The 27,996-nt window shown below is 64.4% G+C and overlaps 1 protein-coding gene across 2 annotated transcripts; it reads right to left on the bottom strand.

The window, feature by feature from the left end:
* Window positions 1–37: 37 nt before the first annotated feature.
* SCARB1 (scavenger receptor class B member 1) lies at window positions 38–27,898 on the bottom strand. 2 transcript variants are annotated; one of them, XM_056131432.1, is made up of 13 exons: window positions 27,629–27,898; window positions 12,680–12,837; window positions 11,068–11,209; window positions 10,019–10,222; window positions 8,893–8,988; window positions 7,966–8,081; window positions 6,744–6,910; window positions 5,454–5,572; window positions 4,508–4,581; window positions 3,678–3,729; window positions 3,360–3,506; window positions 1,643–1,771; window positions 451–561 (listed from the first exon to the last, which is right to left on the bottom strand). In XM_056131432.1, the coding sequence occupies exons 1-12, from the start codon at window positions 27,752–27,754 to the stop codon at window positions 1,643–1,645; spliced, it is 1,530 nt and encodes a 509-aa protein (XP_055987407.1). In that variant the 5' UTR covers window positions 27,755–27,898; the 3' UTR covers window positions 451–561. The 2 variants fall into 2 exon arrangements, with proteins under 2 accessions (XP_055987408.1, XP_055987407.1); XM_056131433.1 differs by lacking the exon at window positions 1,643–1,771 and having other exon boundaries at window positions 38–561.
* Window positions 27,899–27,996: the final 98 nt, after the last annotated feature.

Raw genomic sequence — 27,996 nt, forward strand, 5'->3', positions numbered from 1 at the left:
GTCACTTTTTTAAAAGGTTTATTACTTCAGCTGTGATTCTGAGACTGTAAAATTCACTTCTCTTCCAGTAGAAAAAGACCAGGATGGAGGCTGTGGGGCCCCGGCACCTCTCGGGGGGCTGTCGCGGAGGGGGCGTCCGGAGTCTCTGTCACCCGAGGGGCTCAGTGCTGTCAGTCGGGGCGGGGGAGATGCGTGTGCAGCTCAGAGCCACCGCGTGATACGGCTCTCCCTGTGTGGCCGGCACCCTGTCCGGCCATTGGTTCCTGGCGGTGGTGGAGGGGGCCTGCCCCAGCCCTCAGCCCCTGCAGTGTGCTTGGAGAGATGTGGATGTGGAGAGAAGGTTCCAGAACAGCCTCGAGGCGGGGCCTCTTCCAGAGCCTTCTGTCCCTGAGTGTTCGTGCCTGAGCTCACGCGCGCTGGGCGGGACAGCGTGGCGTGGGATCAGACCGAGGGGCTGATGGACCGCCGGCTGGCCGAGTCCTGGAGGAGCGGCGTGTGGGGGCCGGGGTCCCCGGTGGATGAGGGCGCCAGGCTGGACTGGCTCTCGGCTTCTTCGGGTCCCTGTGGGGAAAGGAAGCTCTGGGTGACCCCGCCACGCCCGGCTGTGTCCCCACACCGCAGCCTCCCCACACAGCCCCTGCAGGCCCCCTCAGCACCTGCGGGTGGAAAAGGCTGGTGCAGCCCTCACAGCCCCCCACCCCAGACAGGGACACAAAGGGCCCAGGACTTGGCCCAGCTGGCGCCCCAGACGCCGTGACCGCCGCCCCAGATGCCCCAGCTCGGCTACTGAAGGGCTGGGATTCGCGGATGGTTCGGGCACGAGTGTCTTGGCGAGATGCGCCGCAACCAGAAGGGCAGGCCGGACACCGAGTGGCTTTAGACGGCCAGAAACATGAGGACAACACGCCACCCACCCCCAACCTCCCAAGCTGGACGTGGGCATCATCGCGGGCAACCGGCGCAACTGTCCCTCCCGGCCCAGACTGAGGGGCTGCGGCACCCGGGGCTGAAGGGTCGGGCGAGAAGGCTGGGGGCAGCAGGCACATGGACAGCGCACCCCTGGAAGGACAGTCTGTCCCCGGCGGATGGTCAGTCGGGGGGTGCCTCCACGGTACCCCAGGCCCGTGTCCGACGTTGAGACGCTGTCCCCACCCGGGGCCTCCCAGTCCTGCCCGAGACGCCCACCCCCCCGCGGGAGCAGGGCTGAGTCTGAGCTCGCGACCCCTTGACTGTTCCAATCTCAGCATCTCAGGAGCAAACCCACAGTTGGGCCACGGGCAGACCCGCTGGGGGACGGTCGGACCCCGCTTGGCGGGTGACCGGTCCATCCGCAGCTTGGATCAAGGACTCGCGGCCACTGGGCCCGACCCACACGGCGCCAGCCCAAAAACCGCGTTCATTTTCGCATGGGCCTGTCCGTAGCCTGCAGCGGCTCCAGACAGATGGCCGGCCCCGAGCCCGCCGAGACCCCCCTTTTCTGGCTGGTCAGCGCTCAAACAGGGACGACGTTTCAGCCAGCCTCCGAACCGTCCACGCGAGCCGGCGCCTCTGCTCCAGGGGGCAGCAAGAGCCAGGCCGGAGGCCGCCGCTGCCCCGTGTCCGGGGTCTGGCCGGGTGGGGTGGGGGGTTACCTGGTACCCACCTACAGCCTGGCCTCCTGCAGCACCGTGCCCTTGGGAGCGGACGTCATCAGGGACTCTGAATAGGCCTGAAGGGCCTCCTTATCCTTTGGGCCCTTTTTACTACTACTCCAAAAGAGATAGCATTTCTCCTAGAAGACAACCGAGCTCATTGACAGTCACATCGTGGCCAGACATGCGAGGCTCGAATGCGGCCCTGGGCTTCCGGAAGCAGAGAAGGCGGACAGGAGAATTGCCCAGAGAGAGGGAGAGACAGGGCCATGCTCGGCCAGAACGGGCCCGTCACCGACAGACAGCCCGAAGGAAGCGCGCTCGCAAGAAGGTGGCACTTCAGATGGACCGGAAACAGATTTTCCCACGAGGACTCTTGACTTTGTTTAAAGGACTGACAAGAAGCGTTTCCCTGAAGAGTGATGGAAGATGTGGGTCCCCAGAATGTGGTTTTTCTTACCCCAGGACGGATGTGTAAGCCGCACCCAGCTCACTGCAACCAGAACGGCTAACGGCCGTTTCTGTGACTCGGCCAAGCAACCCTCAGGACCCGTGTCAACCTCCCGACCCCGTGGAACCCGCAGGGTCACCCCAATTGGTCGGCCCTATGCAGCCGCAGGGAGGGGCCCCATATTCTTCCCAACAGAAATGAAATGAGTCTGCCGGCTTGGGTGGGGGCAGGGACCCTTGCCCCCTGCTGACCCCTTCTGATAGCAAGTTAGTACACAGAAGGGGGATGAGCCCGACCTTGGCCCCATCCCTCCCCCTGGTCCCGGGCCCCCAGGTGGCCCCAAGGGTTCCCTCCGGCCCACCCGCACGTGTTCCTGAGGGGGGGGGGTCCAAATGCACCCTTGCCCTGTGCAGTCCTGGGGAGGGTGACAGGACAGGACAGGTCAAGACAGACAGGGCCCGGGAAGGCGTCACCAGCGCAAGAGGAGAGAAGAGGAGGAAGCAAGACAGAGGCGTCCCGGCCCTGCCACCACGGAGAGGGGCCCCCGGTCCCCGCCAGGCCATCCGGGCCTCCCCCCAGAGGCCAACGGCCCGCCCTGAAAGCCACTGCAGGGAATGGCTCGACTGACCCGCACCATGGGCGGGAGGGAGTGGACGGGTGAGTGGACCCACGGACCAGGGGGCAGGTGGGCGAGGGGGCGGACAGGTGAGTGGGTGGACGGGCGAGGGGGTGGATGAGCCGATGAGTGGATGAGCAGGTGGACGAGCGGGTGGGTGGCCCCCATGGGGACCCCCAAGGACTCTGCCTTCAGAGGAAGGCTACGGGGGACCTGGGCCTCAGATGGAACCCTGGGCACCTCCCTCCTCCCCGCTGGACGCAGCCACGGGCTCCTTTAGGCCTCCGGCCCCTCCCCTGTGCTCTGTACTCCATGCCCTGGGGCCCCCGCAGAGAAGGGCTGAGGCCCAGCATCTGCCTTGTGGGAGGGGGGTCTTCCTCGAAGCCACCCCTGGACAGGTCCCCGGGCGGGACTCCGGCTCATAGCTCAGTGCTCACTCGCACACGGCTGGATCCGGCTCACAGCTCAGTGCTCACTTACACACGGCCGGCATGCTGGAGAACACCGGGCGCCCAGCAGCAGCACAGACCCTCCCCCGACCCCAGATCTTCGGTTGACTCGTCCCCCTGCCGGGCCCGGGGCGCGAGAGAACAGGAGAGGACGAGGGACAGTGAGAGGCCCGGCCCGCAGACAGCAGCAGGGGCTGGGCCGGGGCTCCTACCTGGCTCCGGAGCAGGAAGGCGACGGGCCCGAGCAGCAGGACGCAGCCCAGGCCAAGCAGGACGAACTGGGCGTAGTGCAACACCTTGGGCATCAGCACCAGCTGCCGGTAGAAGGTCCGTAGGGGGGCGCCCTCCATGGCCCCGCTCTGGGGAGGACACAGGACTGGGCAGGCGCTCGCGTCCCCACACCCGCCAGGCCGGGCCAGCCGTGACCTCGGCCACCAGCGGCTTCTCCAGCCGCCCCTCCCGGGACCCCGCTGGCCAGCGCCCCCCTCCGCGGACCCCGCCCCCGCGCGCCCAGGGGGGTCGGGACTCACCTCGCCAAACCACAGCAGCGGCAACACCACGGGCTTGATCTTCCCCGTTTGCCTGGAGCGAGACACGCAGTCGCCACTGAGGGGCGCCAAGGGCCCCCGCCGCCCGGACTGCCGGTCTCCTGAGCACTACCAGGTGTGCCCCTAAACAACGACCCTCTTCTGCCTTGGGACCGAGCTGGGTGGAATCAGATCCCCAGGGCAGCCGGACGGCAAGTGCGGCTGGGCGCTGCACGCTCCCCGTCTCTGCTGTCGAGACGAACAGTGGCTGAGGCGCTATGGGATGAACAGCCGAAGGCTGGTCCCCGAGAAAGGAGCTGGCCGGAAAGGAGAGGCAATGGCCGGAGCCCCAGCAGCCCTCGGGACCAGAAGGGACCCCGAGGCTGGACACTGTGTCAGGGAATGGAACAGGAGGACCGGGGTGTGTCTCCGAGGAACTGCGGCCCAGGGCCTCACACACACGGCCATCCCCGGCCCTTTGACAGGTTCCTTAGAGGTTGGGGCCATGTGGACACTACAGCAAGGAGGGCACTGGCTCTGACACGGCCCACGGGGTTCCGTCTCCAGCACCCCACATGGTCCCTGAGTCCACTAGGAGTGACTCCCGGGTGCAGAGCCAGGGGTGAGCCCTGAGCCCAGTCCGGGTGCAGCCGCCCACCAGGAAGGAGTGTCTGGGTGGGGTCCCTTCAGTTCCCGGGCTGAACGGGAAAGCGTCTGGGTGGAAGGTTCTGGTGAGCTCGGGGGCATACATGAAGACGGGGATCGGGGGCAGAGAGTGGGGGTGTCGGTCGGGGAAACGGGGCCTCCCCGTGCCCGGCCTGGGCCCCACGTACCCGATGCCTTCCACCTTCTTGATGAACAGACTCAGCTGCAGCTTCACCGAGCAGTTCATGGGGATGCCCGTGACCTGCAGACGGGCGGTTGAGCTGGGCGCACGGACACGCCCTGTCCCCCACTGCCCCCCCCCACGTGATGCAGATGCCCTCGGGCCACGTGGGCAGCTCCCCCCACCCTGGGGTGTCAGACACTGTGGGGGTGAGGCAGCGCCTTGGAGTCCAGCAGGGAGCCTCACTGCAGAGCCTTGCACCCACACCAGGCCCACCCTGGACCCATCCTGGGTCCCCAGTGCCGTAGACAGCGCCCGCTGATGCACGGCAGGGCTGTCTCCTTCCACCTGTCCTCAGGTGGGGACAGCACATCCCTCCCCGTAACGGCCCCCCCCTTCTCCCCACTGGTGGCCTCGCTCGGGGTCTCAGGAGCAGGAAGGGACCCCCGAGCATCCCCACGCTATCCACAGCAGAAACTCTTCCTCCCATTGGGGCGGCCGCGGGAAGGGCCAAGCCGTGGGTGCCCCTGGGACTCCGCCGGGAGCGGCAGGAGAGTGGGCAGGGGCGGCGGGAGACCCCTGGTTCAGCTCAGAGACAGGCCGGAGCGTGGGAGCCAGGGGCGAGGCCGCAAGGGGACGGCCACGTGGCAGCCTGGATCCTCCCGTTCCTCCCACTGATCACGTCCCCGGGACAAATTCCCCAGGGCCCGGCCGTGGGTGCTGCTGGTCCTGGGTGTGTCTGAGGGTGTCAGGCATGGCTGGGAGGTGCCTCCGCTAATTTGCAGACTGATAATTCCTAATTAATTTACTGTCTTATGGTTCTTGTGCAGACAATCTCCTCGTAAAGATTGTGAAGCCCTTGACCTATGGAATCAGGGTGCAGAGGGAAGCCGGCGGCGACGGCCTGGAAGCATCCACTGTGTCATGGGGGGCTGGGGGGGCGTCCAACTCACCGGGTGGATGTCCAGGAACAAGGAATGTTCCTTGGCATTCGGGTGCAAGCCCTGCACGGCGTCCACCAGCACGGGGTCCGCGTTGTAGAAATGGGGGTGGGAGAGGAACAAGGGGGCATCTGTAGGCAGAGGCCAGAGGACGTCCAACTCAGCGTGGCCAGCACCCTGGGACCAGTGCAGGGTCAGGGCCAGCAGTACCCAGGAGGGGCCGTGCGGGAGCTCCCAGGCAGAGGCCAGACCAGGAGCGGGCGCCGGTGCCGGGTGAGCGGGAGGGATGTGAGAGCAGAAGGGTAAACTGAGGCAGGTTTGAACTGAGGGGGGGAGACAAGCCCCCTGGACCCTCTCGTGGCCGCCGTGGCCAGGCAAGAACCAGTGGAGCCTCCTGGGCTCGGGGCCGGCTGGGCAAAACCAGGCAGGGGCAGATGGGACAGCAGTGAGGGGACTGGCTACCGCCCGGAGAGATAAGAATGTTCTGGAAGCGGACGGTGGTGACGGCTGTCTGGCGTGGTGACTGAGCTGGATGCCGCTGACTCCTGAGCTCTGACCCGGCTCGCATGGGCTCCGGGGACTTGGCTGCCGGCAGCGGCCAGGTCAGAGAGAAGCACACGGGGAGCATCAGAGGCTGGAACCCGCCCTGCCACCCCTCGGGCCAGGAGACGCGGAAGCAGAACCCCGAGGTCCCCCAGCCTGGCCCGGCCAGGCCCGACACTCGGGCGGCCCCGTGGAACCGGGCAGCTTACACCCGTGTGTTCCCTTTTATTCCTCAGCAGACACACCTGCCGCTGATAAGCACTAATTAATTTATGCCTTTACAGCAGCCAGCGCTGGCATCTGTGAAGGTGCCCAGCGGGCAGGGCACAGGGATCCCCGCGGCCGCCAGGAGGGGAACACCCACCAGGCTCGGCTTATCTCTGGGCGCCTGCCCGGGCAGAGATGGTGCAGACGGCGCAAAGGACTAGGGCAAGCGGCAGAGGCCACTGGCCCTGAGGTGGGGGAGCGGCCGGGGAGGGGGAGGGGCAGGCGGTGTGTGGAGAGGGAGGGAGGGGTGCGTGGGGGGTAGCCGGCCTGACCACCCCACAGCCATGAAGGAGGCACCCGCTGACCAGGGCCCCTTTCTCCGCCCCCACGTCCCTCCAGCCCGCAGTGTGGCCGCAGCAGACAGCCCAGGCCCGAGGGGCAGCTCCGGGTCCTCGAGTGTGCCCTCAGTGGGGGCTCGGCGGGCGGGGAAGAGCGTGCCCTGGACGCATGGCCAGCCCCTCCCGCCCTCCCAGCTCCTGGCCCGGCACTCACTGAACCGGCAGGCGCTCACGTTCTGGATGCCCGACTCCCGGCAGGGGCAGAAGCCCTCATTGGGCGGGTATACCGACCCATTGGCAAACAGGGTCTTGGGGGCCACAAAGCGGTAGGTGGGGATGCCCTCGAACATCCCCGGCTCCTTGAAGATGAGCTTCATGGACCTGTGGGGACACGCACGGGGTGGGCTGGTGGCACACGGGGAGCCCCGCAAAAAACACACAGACACGTGCGCACATGCCTGCACACGCGTGCTCGCACCGGGCCCCTCCTGGGGCTCTCCCCGCTCGGCCTGAAGGGCCCGGTGACCACTGTCCAGTTAATCTGAACCAGGACCTGCATGCCCCAGAGCTACCTCCTCCCTGCACCCAGCTCCTCTGCTCCCTGCCGCTGGGCCTTTGCACCTGCAGAATTCCTGAGTGAATTCCTGAGTCCAGGCACCCCGTCCAGCCCGTCCTCACGCAGCCCCTGCTGCCCCCAGCGCCCCCGTGGTGCCTCTGGGCCTGGACGCGCGCGGCACGGCCCGCTGCCAGCCGGCACACCCAGACTGTGCCCACAGAAGACAAAACGGCTTGTCCTGCCGTGGCCCCTGGGCCGAGACTGGCAGCACCCACAGGCCAGCACTGACGGGAGCAACATGTCCTGGGCTTGGGGGTGGCGTGAGACACGGGCTTCCTGCCAGGGCAGAGACGGGGCGGGGAGGGAGCACCTCACCTCTCGTCTCTACGCTGGAATTTCTAGAGGTGCTTGATGGGTGAGGGCATGTCCGGGGGGCTGACCCTGGGCTGACTTCCGGGGAGCACAGGGTCCCCCGCACCAAGGGGGTGACGCCCAAGAACCGAGCTGGGTCACCCACGCCCCATACACAACCTCCCTCCAGGCATCCCCAGGTGGTGAGGGAGCCCCTCCTGTCCGGGGGTCCCAGCACCTCCCCAATTGGGGGTCCCCAAAGGTCTGGCTCTGTCTGCGAACTCCTAAGTCAAGGCTTTTCCCAAAAGGGCCCCAATGGAGCAGAGGGCAGGGCAGGCCCAGAGAAGGTTCTGGAACCCCCCGGTCTGCACTCGCCCCATCCTCTAGCCCCCCGCGGGCCTCCTCGGCCGCAGCTCTGCAGAGACTACAGGGGCCGCAGGGAGAGCAGTGCCCACACGGGCCCGGGCAGCGAGAGGCCCAGGGACCCTCGTGAGCGTGTTGGGGGGGCAGGGCAGGGAGGGGCAGTTACCGGCAGGCCTCGGGGCTGTAGAACTCCAGCGAGGACTCGGGGGTCATGAAGGGCGCCCACATCTGCCCGGAGGTGCCGTTGATCATGTTGCACTGGTCTGAGTGCCAGTAGTTGACCTGCGGGGGGATGTGGGGCTCAGGCTGGCCACACAGTCTAGGGGACCCTGGGGGCAGCGGCCTCTATCAACGCTGCTCTTGGCACAAGGCCCCAGGAAGCTGCCCCAGGCAGTGGGGAACGAGCAGGCTGTGTAGACTGGACAGTGGTGGGTCAGCAGTGGTATAGACAGGACAGTCGGGAGGGCCTCAAACAAGTACCTTTGCAGGGGACTCAGTTACCCCCCAATTGTTTTTTTTTCTTTTTGGGTCACACCTGGCAATGCACAGGGGTCACTCCTGGCTCAAGCACCCAGGACTCACTCCTGGCGGTGCTCAGGGGGCCATATGGGATGCTGGGAATCGAACCCGGGTCGGCCGCGTACAAGGCAAACGCCCTCCCCGCTGTGCTATCGCTCCAGCCCCTCGCTCCCCCTCCCCCAGTTGGGAGCAAGAGTTAGGACCGGGTGGGATCAGGGACACGGCTGCTGGGCTGGCCTCGGGGAGGGACTAGCCACCCCTCGGAGGTCCCTCACCTCCACGCAGACATTTGCTGACCAAACAGGGCAGAGCCGAGGGGGCAGCCAACAGGCACAAGGCCATGGTGGGCAGCGCGGGCGGCGGGCCCTGGCCAGACCCGGCGGACCTGCACCTGGGAGGTGGAGCAAGGGGCAGAGGGAAGAGGGACGTGCCCAGCCCCGGCCCTGCAGTGCCACAACAGCATCATCCCGGCCACGCCCGCCCCCTCAGCATCCCAGGGCATGAGCAGCAGCTGCATACGGGCGCCTGGGTCACCACAGGAGCCAACGTGGCCCCCAAGCGCGGCCACACGCACCTTGCTGAGCCCATTCCATTTGTCCACCAGGTGGATCCTGCTGAAGTCTCGGACCCCTGTGAACACCGTGAAGAGCCCCGAGTCCGAGTTGTTGAGCTGCAGACAGGAGAGGACCAGCCGTGAGCGCCCGGGCAGGGTCACGCACGCATGCACGCACACGCCGATACATGCACGCAAACACACGTGTGTACATACTGATACACACTGGCACAGCCCCTGCACACACCAATATGCTTACACATGCACTGATACACATACAGGTGTGCACGGCAACACAAACACCTACACGACAACACGTGTGTGCACACACTTGTACATATACACTAGCTTGTACACCTATGTACAGACGCTCGTGCACACACATCTGCGTGAATATAAGACATCCACACACACGTGCACGCTGGAACACGCATGTGCACACTAGCGTGAATGTGTGTGCGCACACTTACACATGCACATCTGCACACTCATACGCTCATGCGTGCACACAGCCAGCACGAGGGGAAGGGTGTCCACGCCTCCCTTGGCCGCGCCCACGGCCACAGCGCGTCCCTGTCCCCGAGCTGCATGCTTGGAGCAAAAATGAAGCTCCGGTGCTGGGTTTGGGCTCTGGCCACAAGCTCAGGGGCTGCTTGTCACCAGGTCGGGGCGTCCCCCAGCCGAGAGCTCAGTGGACGAGGAGGGCAAAGTGTTCCAGAGCGAGCCCAGCCCGGAGCCCGCCCTGAGCCGGGGCTGGTGACCGCGTGCTTCTGAGTGTGCTGAGCCCAGCCCCACCCGACAACAGCAGCTCCCAGGGACATGCAGGCGGGTCACAGCAAGAGCCCCCAATGCCTCCTCATCTGTTCATCCCGGTCACTGTTACCAGCAGGCACCGGTCCCAAAGGTCGCGTGAGTGACAGGCATGCGGTCCACTCACCCCTCCCTCAACGCTCGACCCCAAACCAGAGGGTGGCGAGAGCCGGGAGGCCCTGGAAGGGCTCAGCTCCTTGCCCGACCCTCCACCCCCTCCACTCCTTCCTTCCTGCTCTGCCATCTGGAGCGTGGACGTGGACGTGAGGGTTGGTGCTCCGGCAGCCACCCTGGACCCCGGGGCGACCCTGAAGAAGGAAGCCAGGCCCACACTTACCTCGGCAAACAGCCCGAACTTGCCCTTGAAGGGCAACATGCCCGGGAAGAACTTGTTCATGAGGTTCACCAGCGGGTCCTCGTAGCCCCACATGATGTCCCTGACCGTGCGGTTCATGAAGGCGCGCTCCTGCAGGGTGCTGAAGGCCAGGGTCATCATGAACTTCAGGCCGCCGGGCTTGTCCTCCATCATGGTCGCGGCGCCCTGCGGGGGAGGGGCGGCACTTGCAGCAAGGACCTCGGGCACCCTGCAGGGCCGTGCAGGGCGGGGGTCCCGGTCCCTGGCACCTGCTGGGGAAAATCTCCCCCCCCCTCCCCCCCCCCCCCCGTGGACCAGGCTGCGAGCCCCACCCCCAGGCTGTCCAGGCCAATCAGAAACCCGTCCCTCCAGTCGAGCCAATCAGGAGACCCCTCTCCCCCGACCTAGCCAATCAGAAGCCCTTTCCTTCTATCTGGCCAATCAGTAGTGCCCTCCCTCCCACCTGGCCAATCAGAAATTCCTACCTGGCCAATCAGGAACCCCCCCTCCAAGCTGGCCAATCAGCGGCCAGCTCCCTCTACAACAGTGACTGGCAGGTGGACACTCCCCAGTCCAGCCAACCTGGGGCCTGGAGCCGCACCCCAAGGCCCCCTCCCGGCTCTGCACTTAGAGACCTTGCCCGGCGGGGCTTGGGGCTCAAACCCTGGTTGGGGGGGGTCCCCCACTCTCGAGTGTCCCCGGGAAAACTGCAGGACCCCAGACCCAGGAGGTGACAAGGCTGCTGGGCCTCCCGCTGACTCGCAGCCAGAGCGGGGGCGGGTCCTCCCCACTGACATCTGGGCACGTGGCTGCGACCCTCCACACCCACGTCACGCTGGCTACTGGCAGATGCCCCGGACAGCGCCCATCCCCCCCTTGCCCCTGTCAGCACGTCGGTGACCCCGGGCCACACGACGCTGATGTGGTCTGGGGGAGCCACCCTTGGCCTGAGGGCCGAAGTGGAACATGGCCTGACCAGTGCCCCCCCTACAGGAAACCGTAGGCCGGGAGCCCCTCAGAAGGCGCCTCACCAGCACCAGGATGTTGGGCATGACGATGTAGTCGTCCTCCGAGCCATGGGAGCGTGTGGGCTGGAACTGGAAGCTGCGGTGCTCCACGAAGGACACCGTGTCATTGTCGTGGAAGGTGATGTTGGTCTTGTGCCGGAACTCCCTAGGGGCACCGTCAGGCAATGGCGGGAAGGGGGGGGCAGTTCATGGCCACCAGCCACCCCCACCCACACGGCCCTCTCTCTGCCAACCATCTCCACCCCGCCCTGGGTCTTGGGTGGGAGGGGGGCTGTTGGCTGTGCAGATCCAGGCCCGTTTTCTCCACTGGGGCCAGTTTGGGGTCCCGAGGCGCAGTGGATGCCGGAGGTACCCAGGGGCGGAGCCAGGGAAGGAGGTAAGGGGTGGCAGAGGTGGAGAGGCCCCACACGGAAGCCCGGGCCCCAGCACAGTGGCTGCGTTTCCACCGTGGGGGGACATTCTCGCCTGGGTCCTGTCCCCAGTGCCCCTGAGCACCGTGCCAGTCCGTCTGCTCTGCGCCATTACCTATGGGCGGGAGGGACGGGGCGTGGTGCTACGCAGGACTGTGTGTGCGTGTGCACTGCATGCACGTGTGTGTGCGTGCACGTGTGTGCTGAATGCATGTGTGTGTGTATGTGAGCATCCGTGTTGTGTGTGTGTGAGTGGGCGCCTAGCCCCGCGTGCTGAGTGCATGCTGTGTGTTGCAGGGGCCCCGTGAGGTGGGCTGGAGCCCCACAGCCTGCAGCACCCTTTCCACACCCCACAGTGCCTTGGTGAGAAGCGGTCTCCAGCCCCGCCCACCTCACGTGTGCAGCTTGTCCCCTTCGGCCCTCCCTTTGCCTGAGAGGCCTCTCAGCCACGGTGCTCGCCACCTCCCTGACAGGGCTGCCACACAGCTCCCTACCGCCCCACAGGCCGGACCCTTGCTCAGTCAGCACACGCAAAAGCTGTACACAGATGTGCACATATGTATATGCACATGCACTTGCATGTACACCCATATATACATGCCACAATAGCGAACACGTGTGCTCACACACATACACTCGCACATTTGCTCCCACATGCACATCATGTAGCCCCATACATATGGACATGCATGTGTGCACTCTTGTGAGCCTCATACACACGAAAACATGTGTACACATACTGTGCACATCTCTACATGTACACTTGCATGCATGCACACATGCGTATGCACTGCACACTTGCACACATGTGCCCACGTGCACACATGTGTACACATACATTCATGCACAAAGCGTATATGTATGCTCGTGCATGTAGACACAACATGCACACGTATGCGCATGGTACACATGCATATGTGTGAATGTGTGTGTGCACAACCACAGGCATGCTTGTGCACATATGTGGACACGTGTAGCGCTTCCATCACCCACAAATCTGCTTCCAGGCCCTACTAGTCCTGGCCTCAGGCCTTCAGTGAGCACCTGCCCCCCGGGGCGGGCGAGTGGGCCTCCCTCTGCTCTCCCTGCGGGCCCAGAGCTGCTGTGGGCCAGCTCACAGCAGCTGCCCAGTGAGCGTGGCTGCGTGGATGGACGGAGAGGGCTCAGTACCGCTGTCAGGCCACACGGTCCCTCCGTGTCCTCACCTGTACACGTAGGGGCCCCGCTCCCGCACTGACGGCTTCTGGCCCTCGAGGATCTCCTGGGGGTTGAGGACGTCAAAGAAGTAGACGGAGAGGTAGAAGGGGACAGGGATCTCCTTCCACATGTTGAACGACAGGCTGCTGGGGTCGATGCGCACGTTCTGCAGGGACAGGGCAGTGAGCGGGAGGGTCGCGCGGGAGTGGGGCGGGGGGTGTCTCCCCTGTGCCGGGGCTGGACACAGGTGTTTCATGAGGAGGAATTCATGGCTCCGAGGGTTTCCTGGAGCCCAGCGGGGAAGCCGAGCTCCACTGAGGCTGGAGAAACAAGCAGTGCTCAGGCTCTGCAGGCCTGGGAGGCTACCCGGGGGAGGAGGTCCGTGAGCTGAATCCACACCTGGCTGTGCCCATAGCCCCCAGAGGCCCCCAGCTGCGCACACTTCCCACACACTTCCCCGGGTCCCCGCAGTGGGAAACGGGGAGCCCCACTCTGGACTCGAGAGCTCTCGGTCCCCGTGTGACCCTCCTCGGGATCCTGGGCATGGCCAGACTGTGGGCTCGGCCCTGTCCAGGAACATGTGGTTCCACCAGGGGTCATGCCCGGACGGCAGCTCCACGGGCCCCTCTCACAGATGGGCGTGGGGGCGGGGGGCAGCCGGTGCAGTGGACCCTTTGGTCCCGACAGCCGGCGCCCCGAGCCAGCACACCCGCCAGGAGCTGCTTCCCACTGTAGCCTGCTCTTGCTGATGGGGAAACTGAGGCATGGGGCACAGAGCCAGGCCAGGGCAACACAGGACCCCATGTGCTGGGGCACAAAGTGCCCCTCGGCCCTCAGGGCCCAGCCCCTGCCTCCCCCTCTGCTTTCCGGGATGCCCACCCAACCCTAAGTGGGAGCCCAGCCCCCTTTGGCCGGGGTGGCCTGCCTGGGTCCGATGGGAAACTGAGGCCCGGTGAGCGTGAGGCTCTCCTGGCTGACGGCAGCTGAGTGACTGGCTAGTGGAGACCCACTATCCCGCCCCCACTGGCAGGGCTCGGACTTTGGTCTGCAGTGGTCACAACAGACCAGGGCGGCTGATTAGATAAACCCCTGGCCAGACTCCGGCCTTTCACCCAGCCCGGCTCACCCCAGGCCCTCCCCTGCCCCGGGGCTGAAGGTTACCGCCTGGGCAGGCAGGGTGGCAGGGTGAGGGGAGAACCCAGTGACCTGTGTTGGTCGCCACACCCTCGCAGCCACCCCGACATGCTCATCAAGCCCAGGGGGGCTGCCTGGAAGAGGAGGCATGAGCACTGGGCACTGAGCCCGTGAGCTGGGCTTCCCCAGAAGATGCAGGAGTGTCCAGACCGTGGCTTCAGGGTCCTCCCCTGTGGACTCAGCAGGACACTGTGCACACACCGGTATACCCCCACCACCTCAGCACACAGCCACCCAGCAGCACCCCACTCCAGACGCCACCACAGCAAGGGTGGGGGCCAGGGGCGACAGGGACTGCCCCAGCAGCGGCAACAGCTGTTTCCTGAACAGCCCGCTGGGCGAAGAGCATGCACCAACGCTGGCCGCCCTGTCAGAGCGCGGCAGGCAGGAAGCGCCGGGCTGAGGGGGATGGGGTCTAGCGAGGCCGGCATGGAGGCACAGACACGTGCCCGTGCGCAGCCTGGGGCCCCTAAACTAGGAGGGGGAGGAGGAGCGTCAGGGAGGGCCCCTGTGGGCAGAGGCGTGAGTCAGGCGGGGAACCGCAGACCTGCACGAGAGGGGCCAGAGGGCGGGGCCCAGTGACCGCGGCCACACCCCAGGGTCTCCCCAGATGGCATGGCCAGGCCCCAGCACCGCAGCTCCCCACACCAAGGGGCCAGATCAGGGCAGCGAGGGTGGGCGCAGGCCCAGGACGGGGCGCAGGCTGTGGGCATGCAGGGACCCCGACGGTCAGGATGGCCCTACTGGCCCGGACACCAAACCATCGGGTCCCACTGCTTGAGTGTGTGTGGGATGACCCCCCCCCCCCCGCCCCCAGATAAACAACATAAACCCCAGTGACCAGATAGACAAAACGTGCATTTCTTTATTTGCCAAACAGAATTGTGGCGTAAAAGCCAAGCTCTGCTACAGGCCCCGCCCCTAGCACTGGACACTCAGTCCCTCCAGCCAGTGGCCCCAGGACCTTGGCATGGCCCATGGCCCTTTGCCCCTCCCCTCGCCCCCCCCCCCCGGGAGCGGCCAGCCGCGTCTTCCACCCTACCTGTCCTCACTCAGATGCCCCTTCTCAGGCAGGGCCCCCCCTTCACGAGCCTGTCCTGAAGCTGCCCCCCCACGGGCACCCCATAGGGCCTGCGGACTCTCAGCAAATATTTACTGGGCAAACGTGGGCTTGAAACTAATGAAGTGCAGGCGGTACCAGTGGGGCAGTGGCGCGGCCGCTCTCCGCCGCGCTGTTTCAGGAGCTCTGCCGCAGGCCAGGCATCCCTGTACCCAGGGCAGGGCCCGTCCAGCCAGCTAGTCTGAGTGGAGCAGAGAACTGGGTAGCTGGACCACCCGAATTCAGCTGCTGGCTGCCGAGGGCCCTTCGGGATGGGCACAGAACGGGCTGCGGCTCCCACCCGCGACCTTGGCCAGGGGAGGGGCGCTGGCACAGAGGGTGGCTCTGGGCCCCGGAGGCCTGGGGACTGTCCACAGGGCACAGGAGTGGGCAGAACAGGAGCGAGAGCCGCCAACCCTGGGCCAGCAGGCAAAGGTGGGACCTCAGGCACCCAGGGAGCCCGTGCCCGTCCCGTGGGGACACGGCCGGGAGAGCCTGTGACAGGGCCTTCACCCCAACCCTCAAGCTGGGCCCCAGGGTCCCATCATGAGCCAAGCTGGCCGCCCACGCACCCCAATGCACTGTGACCACAGGTCGTGCGGGAACGGCCAGGACCCGCCCATCCCTCCCTGGACGCTGCGGGTGAGACAGCCCAGGACCCAGGAGGACACCCGCTGCTTGTCTGCGCTCTGCTTTCTCCTGACAGGGGCTGCAATGGTGCCCCCACACCGCCCAGGTGCACACGCCGGCCCCCAATTACCCATTAACTTAACCTGCCCGGAATTGCAAAACCGAATCCCGCCCCCAGCAATGACCGAAAGTGTCCCAGAGGAGGCACCTCTGTCCCCCCCATGCCCAGAGGTCACCCCCACCCCCTTCCCACCACTCCCTGCACACTGCCGGGGCCCCAGGCTCCGAGGAGGGCAGGAGGAACTGCAGGGATGGGTCTGGCCTGCCAAGGTGCCCACTCTGAGTCCAGAAGCATGAGCAATAAAACCAACACTCTCAGAGGGTCCCAGACAGGACAGGAGCAAGGCGGGTGAGTGTGAGAGCGTGGGAGACCCGCTTAGACCAAGCTCCTCGTCCTGTTTTTGGTTTTGTTGTTGCTCCTTTGGGGCCTGCATACTGGCGGTGCTCAGGGAGTACTCCTGGCGGGGCTCGGAGACCTCTGGGTGCCCGCCCAGCCCCAGCCCTCAGCAGACCCTGGCACCCCCCTCCTCCCCACCCTGCCCGCCCCAGAAAGGTCCCTGAGAGGCTGGGTCATACCCCGTCTGCTGGAGCCTCCCTCTGGGATTAAGGCCTGAATCCCCCCCCCCCACGCGAGTCCTGCAGTTCCTCACTGCCCCCCACGCGGGGGCCCCTGCCAGGGCTTCCTCACAGGAGCCCAAGCCAGAAGTCACACAACTGTCTACCAACAAGCCCAGGGCATGGACACAATCCGGAGGACACCAGGATGGCAATGCTCCTGTGTGCTGGAGGGTCACGGCAAGTCAGGGCGGGCGGGGACGGATACACGAACATATGTGTGCATGCATGTACACATGGACAAACGTGTCACATGTGCGTCTGCATGTGTACACTTGTGTAGTTCCTTGCATGCACAAACTGAGACATGTGTGCATCACGTGCAAATGCATGACGCACATACAAACAGACTTGTGTGAGGCGTGCAGTACGCCTGTGCGTGTGTGGCGCGTGGCCGCTTGCACCATCCCTGAATGATGCCCAGGACTGTGGCCGTCACTGGGAGACCACGAGAGCAAGGCCAGGAGGCGCAGACGCTGACGTAGTGTCCTGACGTTACTGAGCTGCTGGAACGATCTGGAAGCACCTGCCACCTGCGGTTCCCTGAAGTCTGATGCTGAAGGTCACACTTCTAAGAGCCCGTCCAGCAAAGCTCTCACGGAAACCTGACGATTAGTCTGCAGGGCAGGTTCCGTTCATCACGGTTCCATGGATGAGGCAACTGAGGCACAGTGAGCTCAGACCACTTAGAGCCTCCGCTCCAACCACTATACTCTCCTGCCTCTGCAAGTTCTCCCATGGGTGCAAACGCGTCAAGATCCCAGGCAAGGCCTCTGGGAGATCAAGAGAGGGACCGGGCACACTCACCTTCCAGTCCCTCAAGGTGCCATTATGATGGGACCCCAGGCGGTCACCGGCCTGTGATAGGTCCACCAGGCTGCCACCCAGCCCAGGGGGAGGAGAAGGAAGTGCTTCAGCTCACCCCAGGAGGAAAGCTGGTCTCTCTCAAGCCCCCGAGGCCTGAGGCTGCTTCGATTCCCCAGGAGCTAACGCTGGGGTCTGCATCTGTTTGAGGGCACCCCTCAAAACCCGGCCGGCAGGGCTGGATGACGTGGAGTGGGGTGCTCCCAGAGTCGGCACAGACACTCATCCACGAGGGCCCGGTTTCACGTTTTCGGGGCTTTTTCATTTGAGGAGGTGGGTTTGCTGGAGCCCTGCGCTCCGCCCAGTGCTCAGGAGCAGCTGGCGGTGCTGAGGGCCCTGGGGGGGCGGGGGGTTCCCAGGCGGGAAAGCAGGCTCAGCCGCACCAGGCCAGGCCTTACCCAGCCCTGTAAGCACTTTCAAAAAAAAAAAAAATCAAGGGGCTGGAGCTATAGCACAGCGGGGAGAGCATTTGCCTTGCACGCGGCCGACCCGGGTTCGATTCCCAGCATCCCATATGGTCCTCTGAGCACCGCCAGGAGTAATTCCTAAGTGCAGAGCCAGGAGTAACCCCTGTGCATAGCCAGGTGTGCCCCAAAAAGCAAAAAAAAAAAAAAAATCAAGAGGCCAACACACGCACACTCATAAACATAAACACACACTCAAACACACATATACATGCTTACATACACAAACATACTCGCACACACACACTCACACTCACACACATTGACTCAACACACTCATACACTCATACATACACTCGAAATCATACACATATACTCACACACATACATTCACATACACACATATTCGCACTCACACACACATACAATCATACAACCATACACTCACACACATACACACTCACACATGCACTCATACACACACATGCACTCTCACACACTCACACAAAATCATACACACACACACACACACACACCCCAGCCTGGTCTCCTGACTTCCAGCTGCACTGGGCTCGCACAGCTACGGCTCTGCTTATCAGCCAAACGGTCACCGTGCCCCACCCCGATCCCCGGCTCCTTCTGCCCACTGGGAGAGGGCCGATCTCCCCGGCCGGGGCATCTGCTCCCTCTGGGTCACCTGTTCCTCGGCGGCATCTTCCTGTGGGCGCCTAAACCAGCGCCCCACCGCCCGCCCAGGGCCATCAGCCTCTGAGTCACCAACTGCAAACATTCCCGTGTCCAGGCTTAGCCAGCTGTCCCGTGTCCAGGCTTAGCCGGCTGTCCCGTGTCCAGGCTTAGCAAGCTGACCTGTGTCCAGGCTTAGGAGCTGAGACCCGGCCGCTACCTCGAAGAGGTGCCCAGTCCCTCCCTGCTGGGGTCGCCCCCCAGCCCCGAGGATGAGTCTGCTCCTGCTTTCCTGTCTGTCTGGGCGACACCTGGAGATGCCGGGGACTGAGCCAGGTCAGCCATAGGCAAGGCCAGTGCCCAGACTCCTGTCCTATCTCTGGCCGCGTCTACCCTTCTAGTCTCTCCCGTGGCAATCCAGTCCTGCCACGGGCCACGGCGAGTCATGGGCACGGGCCACGCAGACTGCATGCCCACACACCGCAGTCAGGAAACTCAAAGTTCAAGGTCTGAGCGAGTGACTCGGGGGTAGGGGGCAGTCTTAAGGGGGGATGCCGGCAAGTGCCCAGCCCCCTGCCGCGGAGACCCTGGCCCTAGGGGGAGTCTTGGGGCTGTGGAAGGGCGCGGGGCAGGGCGCCCCCGCGGAGCATGGCTGTCTGCGGGAGCTGCCGGGAACCTCTGCAGGCGTCAGCCTTGGCCCGGCTGGCCTGCCGGGGCCAAGAGGTTCTGGCCAAGCCTCTGAGGCCCCAGGCAGAGCCAGGGCAAGGCGGAGGCATGGGCCCGCCCCCTCTGCCCCTCGGGCGCCTCATGCCCACGACAGGCCCCAGCAGGCCAGGACCCCTGCTCCTCCCAGCCACGGGCAGGACAGTCCTGCTGGGCCCAGGCAGGGCCAGGAGCGCCGCGGGATGTAGGGCTGGGGGCACTGAGGGGAGGGGCCGGGGTTGGCAGGGCCATCAGGAGCAGGGGGCCACATCCCGGGCCCCAGCACTGGAGGCGTCCACGCATGGCCCTGCGGGCAGGAAGCCACACTACCAGCCAGGCAGCTGTAGAAACAGCCCCCGGGAAAGGCTCTCCCAGGACCAAGAAACTGCAAAGTATGCAAGGTGGGGCAGGGAGGGGGAGTGGGAGCCCAGGACCCAGGGCCTATAGACATGAAGGGGCCGGAGTGACAGGACAGCGGCCTTGCACGCAGCTGACCCAGGTTCCATTCCTGGCATCCCAAAGGGTCCCCAGCACCGCCAGGAGAGATTCCTGAGTGCAGAGCCAGGAGTCAGCCCTGAGCATCACGGGTGTGGGCACCCCACCCCTGCAAAAAAAAAAATAAATAAATAAAACTGAAAACACAGGAAGAAACTCGGGCGGGCATGCTTGGGACGGGCGGGCACGCTTGGGATGGGCGGGCCGCATGGCTGGGGCATGGCCACACGCCCCACACGCCGTCACTCAAGACGAGGTGGCCACCAGGTCCCAACTTCTCCGCCTTTGGACAGGCTTTTCTTGCATCTTTCTCAGAGGCAGAGCCGAGATACAGAGAGGCCAAGTCACGGCCCGGGGAAGGCGGGTGAGTCCGTGTCCCTCTCAGGGGCCCAAGCCCGGGCCGGCTCCCAGGGCCGCAACTGTTTTCCAGGCAGCTCCCACACACACCTCAGCTGTGTCCTGGGCTGGGACAATGGCCGGCAGGCTGCAGTGTCCTGGGCCGCCCTCAGGTGTGCAGCGTTGCAGAACCCGGCCGTGGGCTACAAACGGTGCGCCTGCGCCCCGTGCCCGCCAGGCCTCCTGCCCACACCAGGAGGCTCCCGTGGGCCAGACGGAGCCTCAACTTTGACACAGCCCGGCCTGACATCTCTCCCAGTTTACAGAACCCTCCTCCCGCGCGCTGCCAGGATGCCACAGGGGTGGAGACGGGACCCCAGGAGCTCTCTGGTCCCTGGAGACCCCCGCCGCCGGCCTGCTTCCCGGCAGCCCTCTCCCCTCCTGTGGGGCACCTTCCCGGCAAGACCCACCCCAGCTCGCGCTGAGGCCTTACAGAGACCTGCTCCCTCTGGGGTTGGGTTTCCCCAAAGAACACATAAAAGATGTTGGGTTGGACCCAAGTTCCGGATCTAACAATCCAAAGGTTTATGAAAGCTTCCCTGAAAAAAAAACAATTAGCTGATGAGCCTGATTCAAAACACAAAAACAAAACAAGAGGTGCTGGAGTCAACGGTTTCCAACAGCGAGAGCCGCGGGCGTGGGAAAATCACTGCATATGCCCCACTCCTGCCCACCAGCCACTGCGGTCAAAGCTCCCCGTGGCGTGGGACCGCGGGTGGGACGTCTGCCTGGTAGGCGGCAGACCAGGCCACAGCTGACACACACGGTCCCCTGCGCCCCACCAAGGGTGATCCCTGAGCACCAAGCATAGGCCCCAAAGCCAAAAACCTATTTCCCCATCCGAGACGCCAGGGCTTAAGAGAAAAACTCCCCCCCCCCCAGCCCCAAAGATGGGAACGGGATAGAAATCTGACCAATCAGAGCAGCCTGATTCTCAAACCCGTGACCCAGGCCCAGCCAATCAAACTGACGAGCACCACGCTCCAATGTTCCCCGGCCAATCAGAACTGACGAGCATCATGCGACGACTTTCCCAGCCAATCAGAATTGACAAGTATCCTGCTACAAGTTTCCTGGCCAATGGGAAAATTTTCTGATAACTTTTTTTGCGGGGCGCTTTCGCAAGCCATTGGGGGGACACACCCTGCCAGTTTGTGCTGGCTGGACCGGCCAGTGATCAGCACAGTCCCATGGTGAGCTCAGGCCACCAGGGCCAGCACCAATTGCTGACCAGTGAGCAGGGCTGGGGCTGGGCTCCACAGGGTGCAGCTACTGCCTTATTTTGGCCCAAAGCGAGGGGAGGGGGACCCCCCCCAGTGATGCTCAGGAGGCCCGGGGGGCACCCCTTGTCAATGCTCAGCCAGTGAAGCAGGTGTGGGGGGGCAGGGAAGGTGTTTTGCGTGAGGCCCAGGACCATGCTGCCCGAGCCCTGGGGTACGAGGACTCCTGGGCCCCCAGCAGGGCCCTGAGGCTCCCACACAGCCGAGGGGCCCTGGGGTCCTAGTTCTCCCTCCCGCAGACCTGCAGACACAGGCTGTGGGCATCGGTCAGTGGTCAGGTCTCACACACGGGCCGGGCTGGGAACACAGCCAACCTGCACTTTTCAAGAACATGCTGGCAGCAGCGGGCAGCCGCGCGAGCCATGTCCGAGACGAGTCTGGAGGTCTCATGGGCCTGCCGCAGGCTCACTCCTCCCCGGGAGCCACGTCCGAGCATCCTCTGAGACACACCAGACGCTGCCACGTGCTCGGCTCCAGACCCAGGGGGGCCCACGCCACATCCCAGGGGCACAGCGGGAACAGCAGCCCCTGGGGAAGGGGCAGGGCAGGGACGGGCCACGGGAGACAGCTGCCGGGGGGAGCCGCCGTGGGGCCCGAGTGAGCAGCGACTCGTTTGGTTTGGCTTGGTTTGGTTTGGGGGCCACACCTGCCGGTGTCAGGGGTCACTCCTGGTTCTGTGCTCAGGAATTACTCCTGCCGGTGCTCAGGGGTCACACAGGGTGGTGGGGATCAAGCCTGGGTCGGCCGAGTGCCAGGCAACCGCCCTCAGCGCTGTGCTGTCTACTGCTCCGCCCTCCGCGAGCAGCTGAACGGAACAAAGGCCCAGAGTAGGTGGGTGTGCACCTGGCAGGGCAAGCGCAGCCCCGGGCTCAGGCTCAGGCTGCGGTGAAGCCTCCAGCCTCCGGTGCACTGGGGGCTGCTGGCCAGGTCTCCTGCCCGCCCACCGATGGCTCCCTCCCCTACCCTCACATGCCGCACTGAGCAGACCCGGCCGAGAAAGGTGCGGGCCTTGGCTGTGAAGGGGGTTTGACAGCGTAGCTGCAGGGAGGATGCGCCAGGTGTCCCTGATGACCCCCCAGTTGTGGCAGCGCAGAGGCCGCCCAGAGGGCCAGGGAGCAGGCAGAGTGCAGGCCGGGAGAGGCAGGAAGGAGCTGGGGGCAGCGGGGGACAGCTGTCCAGAGAGGCCCCGGGAGGGCAGCCAGGCCGGGCACGCCTGCGAGAGTCCAGGACGGACACGGGCCATGCCGGGAGGCACGTGCCCACAAAGGATGCTGAGGTCCAAGGGCTGGCAGATAAGGAGCCCAGCCGACGAGACCCTGGCCGGCCAGGGGCAGGGATGGAAACCGAGGGAAGGACCTTCCAAGTGTGCCGAGAACCTTTCAGACGCTTCCAAAGGAGGTGAAAGGAACTTCACCCAAATGCCAGGAAGTGACAAGGGTCAGCCACTCCCGTTCCTTCCCCGTCCCCAGCATGTGTGCCGGGCAAGCAGGAAGAAACACGGGCGAGGGAGGCAGAAGGAAGCGAGGACAGGGGGCAGCAGGCCCTGGGCTGAGATGTTCCAAGCGGACACACCAACACCTGCCCCCCAGGAGAGCTGCTAACGGCCCTGCAGGGAATAAGCCTCTGGGATGCTTTTGTTTCTCTCTGCACTGACCTGCGGCCACTCCCCACTCCGGGGCAAGGGGGGCCAAGGTCACTCTGGAGAGGGGGGAGGCAGCCTCTCCCTTGTGTTGTGTTGTGTTGTTTTGTGTTTGAATTGTCTGCCTTAAGGATGTCTGCATGTGTCTGAGCGCGAGTGAGGGCTCCCGCGAGGCGGAGGCCATTCCTGGAGCTGAGCTCAGCCGGGTTCCAGGTAATGGGGCATGGCACGTCAGTCATTCCAGGGCGGTTCGGGGAATGGCAGGACACAGCACACGTGTTCAGGCACACCACCCCGCAGGGGCGCACGCACAGCAGCAGCGGGACACGTACGTGCACACGCTCAGCACCTGATATGCATGTGCACGAGCCGCAACACACAGCCACGCCCACACAGGTTCACAGGCTCCTGGTCACACATGTTGCTGCACACGCCGGCCCTCACAGGTGTGCACTCACTCCCAGACACACTCGAATACTCACACACTCGCTCACACTCACACACACTTGCACACACACTCACACACTTGCTCACTCTTGCATACACCATGCACTCACTCCCATTCACACACTTGCACACACTCGTACTCACTCATGCACACTTGCACACACGGCACGTTCGCTCACACTCATACACTCATTCAGTCACCTGCACACACTATGCACACTTGCTTCCTCCCGCACACACACACTTGCTCACACACACACTTGCACACACCATGAAAACGCTCATATCCACACACTTGCACACCCTCGCACACTCACACTTGCTCACACAGCTAGGGAGGAGCAAAGGGATACACAAAAATAAACTAGACTCAGGGAAACTAAAAATAGCGCCGCTGTTGGGCTCCGCTGCTGGGCTGAAGCTGGGCTGAGCAGTGGCCCTGGGCCCAGGAACAGGAAGCTCGCCACAGGGAAGGGGAAGAAGAGCAAAGCCAGGGGCCCCCAAGGCTGAACCCTCGCCAGACGCAGGAGCCTGAGAGTCGGACCCCAAACCCTGCCCGGGCCGCGCTCTCGCGACTCCTGTCTCGGGAGGGAAGCCTGGAGGGGAAGCCTGCAGCCCCCAAAAGATGCAGAGACGCGGCCCCCCAAGGTGCTGGGGCTTAGAGGCACCTGGGCAGCTCGGCTGGGCACTGGCCCTCACCCCAACGAGTCTTCTGCATATTAGGACGGGGAGGGGGCCGCACCCAGGGTACTCAGGGGCTCCCCGCTGGGCTTGGTGCCTGGGGGCCCCCTGGGGGCCGGGCTGGCCTACCAGGACCCTTTTCTTTTGGTGGCTTCGCAGAGGGGCGCCCCCGGGCACGCAGGGGAGGCCCGAGGCAGGAGGAAGGAAGAGCCGGAGCCCAGCTCCAGGTGCCCGCCTGGCACACTGCGACATGTTCTGTCCCGCCACCGCGCCCACGCCTCGCCCGAGGGGAGAACGGGCACCACATCTGCCGCTTCCCACGGGCTCCACTGCCAGGTCCTGCGGGACCATCCCCGACACCCTCTCTGTTCAACAAGCGGGCGCACCCCGGCCAGGACTCTGCACACCCCCTCCTCAGGAGTAACACTGGTGCGATGGGGGCATCCGGCCGGGGCACAGCAGTTCTGGGGCTTCCCCTGGCTCGGGGACTTCCTGCCAGGGCTCAGGAGGTCATAAGGGGTGCGGGGCGCTGGGCTGAGGTGGGTACCCCTCATACTCTCTCTGGGATCCCACTGGTGTGGCTTTTCTGGGGGCTTTCCGCCACAACTTTCCCCATGGGGGACTCGTACTAAAGGACACACTGGAAACGCAGATGGCAGGTCCGTGGGACGGCAGGGCATGTGCCCCACCACACACCAGAGATGGGGCCTGGGGCTTTCTGACATCCAATGGACGGGAAGCCCCTTTTCTAAACTCTCTTCTGGGGGGGGGGGACGAGGTGGGGCTGAGCCACCTGGTGGTCTCAGTGCTACTGGGCACCAACGCAAACATCCCCCCGCCCCCGCCCCACCCCCTATCTCTCCAGCCCCACCAGGGGCCTCTCAAGGGCTAAGCCTAGAAAGAACAAGAAAATAAAAAAGCAAATAGGAAAAAGGAAAAGAGTGACCCCCTGGAGTGCACCCAGAAGGCCCAGCTTCCTTTGCTCACACACACACACACACACACACACACACACACACACACCCCTACAACACCCAAACACACCTACACATGCACCTACACACATGGCAACTACACACACGCACCTACACACGCATGCACCCACACCCCCACACACCTACACACACATGCACACATACACACATATGCACCCATACACACTCACGCACCCACACGCACAGCTGCCTCCGTGTTCTAGCTTGTGGCTGGCAGGTGTGTGGCCCAGAGCCCTCAGGCCACCGGAGGGAACTGTGCTGCCCTGGGGTCAGTGCTCACTGGACAGTCCCCAGCTGCGCTGCAAGCGCTGAGCAACAGGGCCTGGGGCTGAGAGCCATCAGGTGACCCCCACAGGACAACCAGACTGGACACTGCCGGTTGGGGGTGGGGCGAGTCACCCGCATACAAGGGCGCACAGGGGCACTGGCTCCGCATGACCCACCCCGGCTGGATCCCGGCACCGCCACGCCCCTCAGCACCGAGCAGGGGCAGCCCCAGAGCACGGCCGGTGGCCCAACCTCCCCGCCTCAGGGACCTCAGACGACACCCCTACGGGAGACCAGGGGGCGAGGGGGCAGAGCCCACCGTGCCAGGGCGGCTACACATTGGCCAGAAAGCGTCACCCTCCCCTGGTGCAGAGCCACATGGCGGGGCACGGGGGCAAGGGTGCACACACGTGTGAGCACACATACACGGGCACACACCCGCTACACACAGGCCCATAGGCACACACCCACTACATGCACACACACGGGCTCCCACCTGCTACACGCACACACAGAGGCTCACACAGGCACACACCGGCTCCACGCACATACAGACTCACAGCCACTACACGCACACACACAGGCACACACCGCTACACACGCACACACAAAGGCTCACACAGGCACATACATGCTATACTACACGCACAGGTACACACGCACTCACGCAGGCAAACACACACTCTCACAGCTGCTCTCAATACTACACATAGGCACACTCACACACGCTACACACACAACATGCTACTCACACAGACATGAGCAGACACACTACACGCACAGGTACACATGTACTCACACAGGCACATACTCTCAGTTACACGCTACAAAGACACAGAACACGTCTCACACTCACACATACATGCACAGAAGCACTGACTCTCACACACGAGCACTCCATCTTGGGCAAGAAAACAGCTTGAGGGGCTGGAGCGATAGCACAGCGGGTAGGGCGTTTGCCTTGCATGCGGCCGACCCAGGTTCGATTCCCAGCATCCCACATGGTCCCCTGAGCACTGCCACAATTCCCGCCCGGCTCACATAATCAGGAGCACGGCCCCACACGTCGAACAGCACTGGGCCAGTCCGAGCTCATGGGGGTCCCATCCCGGGGTGCTGAAGAGGCACCCACACCTTGGGGGCCGGGGAGAGATGGGTCCTGTGCCCCCACTTCCACGTGGGTTTCCCTTCAAAGGCAAATCACACACATACATACACACAACCAACACATACACCCCAAACATCACCGCCCACATACATACACTCCACACACACAACCTACACATCACACCCCACACACATACACCCCACATATATACACTCCACACATCACACTTCATACACCCCCCTACACACACCACACACCCGACACACATCACAACCCATACACATTACACCCCTTACACCCCACACATACACCCGACACACATCACACTCATGCACCCCACACATATCATACCCCAGACACCTTACACACATACACACACGCCAGACATACATTCTATAACCCTTCACACGCACATCACGCACATACACACCAGATATACAACCACACACCTCATACATAATACACACAGATCACGTACACCACACACTGCATAATGTACATAGCAAACAGACCACACACGTATGTGTACATTCACACAACACACACACACACACACACAGGAACTGGGGCTCAGCTGAGCTCAGACACCTCCTGGCCATCAGATTAGAGAACTTATCAGAACAAGATTTGAAACCCAGAAGTCACGGTGAGGGCAGGCCAGAAAAAGACAAAAAGTGTCTGAGAACCTGAGGGAGAGTACTCACCCGCCCTCCCGCGCAGGGAGGGAAACATGCAACAGTGCCTGAAGACAGCGGGACACCCAAGGCAGGAGCAGAGACTCCGCGCACACGTGCGCACTCACACGCAGCAGGTCTGGGCAGCAGCAGACCCCAGACACACAGGCACACACATGCACACAGCAGGTACCGGTGGGATCAGACCCCCCCCACACACACACACAGCAGGTCTGTGCGGCAGCAGACCCCGGACACACAGGCACACACATATGCACGCAGCGGGTCCCGGCGGGAGCAGACCCCCCAACACACACACACAGGCGCACACACACAGCAGGTGGGAGAGCAGTAAAGACCCCAAACACACAGCAGGTCCGGGCTGCAGTAAAGACCCCCCCACACGCACAGACACAGCAGGTGCGGGCGGCAGCAGAGACCCCCGAGCACCTCCAGGCCCTGGGTCGGCCTCCCGGGCCTGCAACGCGTGGGGTCCGGCCTCCCGGCTGCCGGCCGCCCGGGGGCAGAGCGCCGCGGCCAGCTGACGGGCGGCCCGGAGGGAGGGGCGGGAAGGCGAAGGTCAGCGCGCAGCTGCGGGGACGGCGGCGGCGGCGGAGGGTCCCCGCGCGCGCCCCGGGGCCACCCGGACGGACGCCCGGACACGGCCGTTGGCGGGCGGGGGACGCGCCCGGCCCGGCCCGGCCCGGCCCGGCCCGCACCCACCTTGAGGATCTGCTGCCGGATGAGCGAGGGCACCAGCACGATCATGACGGCGCCCAGCGCGGCCAGCAGCAGCCCGAGGCCGCCCAGCGCCAGCGCCGCCCGGCGCGCTCGGACGCGGCTGCCCATGTCTGCGGCCGGCTCCGCGCGGCGCTCGCGGGCGGCGGGACGCGGCGCGGCCGGCTCGGCGGGGCGCGGAGGAACGGCCCGGCGGGTGGCCAGCGGTTTTATGCGCCATCGCGGGCACCGCCGGACCGCCCCCGCCCGCCCTGGGCACTGGGATTCGGGCCGCGCGGGCGCGGGGGCGGGGCGGCGCGGGGCGTGGTCTCGGCGCCGGAGGGCGGGGCCTGGATGATGGGCGGGGCTTGGAG

The sequence above is a fragment of the Sorex fumeus genome, unplaced genomic scaffold, assembly GCF_029834395.1.
Source record: "Sorex fumeus unplaced genomic scaffold, SorFum_2.1 ptg000087l, whole genome shotgun sequence".
NCBI lineage: Eukaryota > Metazoa > Chordata > Mammalia > Eulipotyphla > Soricidae > Sorex > Sorex fumeus.